The sequence below is a fragment of the Halyomorpha halys genome, unplaced genomic scaffold (assembly GCF_000696795.3).
Source record: "Halyomorpha halys isolate HHAL.00 unplaced genomic scaffold, Hhal_1.1 Scaffold120.1, whole genome shotgun sequence".
Classification (NCBI taxonomy): domain Eukaryota; kingdom Metazoa; phylum Arthropoda; class Insecta; order Hemiptera; family Pentatomidae; genus Halyomorpha; species Halyomorpha halys.
The window spans coordinates 143,373-147,516 of NW_027108251.1; the positions used below are offsets into that span (position 1 = coordinate 143,373).

The following is a 4,144-nucleotide window of genomic DNA, read 5'->3' on the forward strand; positions in this document are numbered from 1 at the left end:
GCGCATCCCTCTCGCTGCATCACTGGTAATGAGCCAGTGGTCGGATATTTTCTAGGTTCGAAACTTTAGCTGCTGGGGGTCCTACTAGATTTCAGTATGATCTTGTCGATCAATATTTTGTTGTCAAATGGTTTTTGAGTTATCTAATATAGTTGACTGTATAATTGGTTAAGCTGATGTCGCCCTTTAGTTGTTTTATATGAGTTCCATGTCATTAATTATAATAAATTTGAACAAATGAATATAGTCTTTATTGTATAGTTTTTTACAGAAATTATGAAGGGTTAACATTTTTTTAACTTGAGTCAAAAATAAAAGGAGGGGTGATTATGGTATTGGCTTTGAGGGGAAAATAAAAAAATGCATTAGTTACAATTTACTGAAATTCATTTTTATTTTAAAAAATAAGTATTTTTTTCTTTTAGAGTGTGGTAAATGTCCTTAAAACTAGGTATTAAACAAATAATAATCCTAAAAAAATACTAAATTTTCTTTCAATTTGTGTGCTAAAAGGCATATATACCTCTAATAGTTCTTGAAATATAGACTTTCTTGAAACAAATTTTTTTTTTAAACAACGGAAATTAGCCTCTCGTACAAAAAAATTGTATATTGCATCATGATACTTCTGCGAAGATTATCATCATAAACTGCATTTAATAAGCTTCAATTTCAGTGCTGTTAGACATCTGAATTTCTGTTTGTCCATAATTGTGATCTATTCATATTTCAATATTTGGGAAAATAAATAAAAAATATGTTCATGTCATGCCAGTTTCTTGAAATGAAGCAAACTCGAATTTCGAGTACTTTTTGTATTTTCTCTACTAACATTTCCGTTCATCACCAGCATGGTAGAGTGAATTATTATTTCCACTTTATTATTATAGTTTCACACGTCATCTGAAAAGATGAGTAAATAACGAAACTGTTTGTAATAATTCCAAAAATAAATTTTATTATAAAAATTATATATGGAATTCATAAATTTTATCTCTTAAGTGCATATCGTTTTTATTAAAATAATAAAAAATTTGTGTTAAAATACTTTATATTTTTTTTTACGGGTTCTTGAATTATAAAACCTTCTGACTTTTTTCGTTGAACCATTTCAAAAATAGATTTATGAGGAGGGAAGTTGAAATTAACGATTAATTCTATACAATTTAATCTTGGAAGATTATATGTTGTTTACCGTTAAATACTTTACGCTCCCATAAAACTCTCTAAACTACAGAATAATAGTACTTAAATACATTATTAATAGTTATAAAACGTCAATCTATTATTATTAATTATTAACACATAATGGTTTTAAAGTTTCATTTATAATAAAATTCTAGTATTAAACGAATTCAGTACTTATACCAATTCCGATATCAAAAACTCTTACGTACTAAAACCAAAATTTAGAAAGTATAAAAGATTTAGAAATTATATGGCTATAAGTATAACCATTATCTAATAACTGGAATATGATAGTAAACAATACTACAATTAAATAAAATAAAATATTCTTTGAAGGAATACAATTATGTTCGCTAAATGGATTTTTTAAATGTCAATATATTTCTGACAAGCCTCAGAGGCTCCGACGAGTGTAAATATACCCACAAATATAAGTGGAATATACATTAAGTACAGAGCAGGACTGCTCTAATCAAAAACCATATATAAAATATATATTAATCTACTTCATATCTTCTATGACTGACAATTTACTTACTACAATATATACAATCAACCGTCAAAAAGATGCTCATTTTTTGTTACAGTTTTCAAAATCAATCATGCTTTTATATTTTAAACTGAAAGACCTCCATAATTTAAAAAAAAGAGAAAATAATAGAAAAATCTAGCATAGCCCTAAAAGATTTGTAATAGTAGAGCCAGTGGAGTGGGGTTGCCCATATATATAATCAGGACGTGTTTTGAACCACCAACACAATCTCACTTCTTCTCTTCACCATGATCAAGGTAAAGACTTGGTAGTTTATCATTTATGCATATACATAGAAAATGAATAGACTAAAACGTGATTTGAAGAGGCTTTAATGAACTCTTATTCTTTTAAACGAAATATTTATTTTTTTTACTATTTTGCAGAAAAAACTTTTATCGTGTTATTATATCCTGGGCTGTAGTTCAAAACCGCAGTATCCAACCAAAATAAGTCAACTAAATACCGATCATGAAATATTTCTTATTCTAGACCCGTAACAAAAATAAAATTGCTATAATGGTGATGAGTATGTGCATACTAGAAACACCGTATCACAAATAATTTTATATTCAAAATTACTGATACTATGGCATGCATTATGGTTCGTTGTTCACAAATTAAAAAACATAAATAATAATAAATTTCATTAAAGCTAACGTGTTGTAAATTTATTTTTTACAGTTCGTAGTCCTAGCCATCGCCATCTCGGCCGTGCACTGCCAGTACGGAGGCTACCACCAGCAGGCACCTGAGTACAAGGAAGAGCAGTACTACGATCCTCCTCACTACGAGTTCCATTACTCCGTCCACGACGAGCACACCGGAGACATCAAGAGCCAGAAGGAGCAGCGGGAAGGAGACCACACCCAGGGCGAGTACAGACTGGTCGAACCCGATGGTTCCCTGAGGGAGGTCCACTACTCAGTCGAAGGAAAGTCCGGCTTCCAAGCTGAGGTTCACAGGGAACCAGGCAAGTACAAGCCAGCTCCTGAACCAATCTACAAGAAACCAGAGCCATCATACTACAAACCAAGCTATCATTAAGTTTTATTGAAAAACAATTTTTGTAATATATGTAAAATAAATTTTTATATATCTTTTTAATATCTGCATTTTCATATTCACATTTTAATCCTAATCTTCTTCGCACTTATCGATGGCTATCGACTATGAGTCTGACAAGAGTCCACTAAATCTTGATTCTTTACCAACAGGATTATATTGTAGGTATGCCTAAACTGGGGGAAGGATCAAGAATTTTTATTTTTAGGAGGGTTAAAAAAACTCAAAATTAAAAAAAAAAAACAACTAAAATTCAAACCACGTTTAACGTCTGTCTATTTGGTTTAGGATAAAACCAAAAAGTCCTGTTTCCAAGCTGAGGCACTGAAGGAGGCAGCAAGTGCACCTAAACCGATCTACAAGAAACCAGATCCATACTAGTGCAAACCAAACTATAATTAAGTTTTATTGGAAAACTATATTTGTAGTTATGTAAAATAAATTTTTATATATTATTTGCATTTTCTTATTCAAGTTTTTATTCTTCATCTTCTCCACACTTATGAATGGATATCGAATATGACTCTGCAAAGAGTGGACTAAATCTTAATACTTTACCTATAGGATAATATTGTAGGTGTGCCCATACGAGAGGAAGGATGCCGAATTATTATTTTTACGGGGGAGGGAGAATTAAAAAAACTACTTCTAAAACTAGTGGGATATGAATCAAAACAAGATTATAATTTTGTATTAGAAAAAAAGCATTACAAAAATACACCATATAATTCATATAATTCAAACTACAATTAATTTCTGTCTATTTAGTAGAGAATAAAAACCAAAATGTTTGCTTTCCAAGCTAAGGTACTGAAGGACCTCGGACTTGTACTTGTCACCTCTTGAACTGATCTACAAGAAACCAGAAACCTATCGTTAAAATTTATTTTAAAAAGTCAATTTTTTTGTAACATATGTAAAAATAAACTTTTTATATGTTTATACAAACTATTGTGTTATTTTTTTTGTTTATATTTGATTTTCATTAATTATAGATTTATTATTGGACTCAAATAAGATTTAATATACTGAGACCTCTTATAAGTATTTAAAAAAAAATCAAGTAAACATTTAAATTCTAAACAATGGCCGAGCAGCTTTTGTCTTTTTTGTCTGTTTTGATATATCATGTCATTTTATTACATATCTTTTAATATAAAAATTAATTGACTCGAAAGATTATTAACGCCCGAAACAACAATGAACTGAGAATATGGAATATATAATATTCTAAACAATTTTACTTTTTAACCTGGAACCAGCCTATTTATTTGTGAAACGAAAACCCTAAAGAGGTAAACTGTCCCTAAAGCCTTTGGATTCTGGTTGGGAAATTAACATTCTAAAAAAAATTATGGA

The 4,144-nt window shown here is 29.8% G+C and overlaps 1 protein-coding gene across 1 annotated transcript; it reads left to right on the forward strand.

Annotated features, from left to right (window-relative positions):
- Positions 1–1,950: 1,950 nt before the first annotated feature.
- On the forward strand, positions 1,951–2,827 carry LOC106678038 (cuticle protein 7-like). Its single transcript, XM_014416316.1, has 2 exons — positions 1,951–1,977; positions 2,405–2,827. The coding sequence occupies exons 1-2, from the start codon at positions 1,969–1,971 to the stop codon at positions 2,765–2,767; spliced, it is 372 nt and encodes a 123-aa protein (XP_014271802.1). The 5' UTR covers positions 1,951–1,968; the 3' UTR covers positions 2,768–2,827.
- Positions 2,828–4,144: the final 1,317 nt, after the last annotated feature.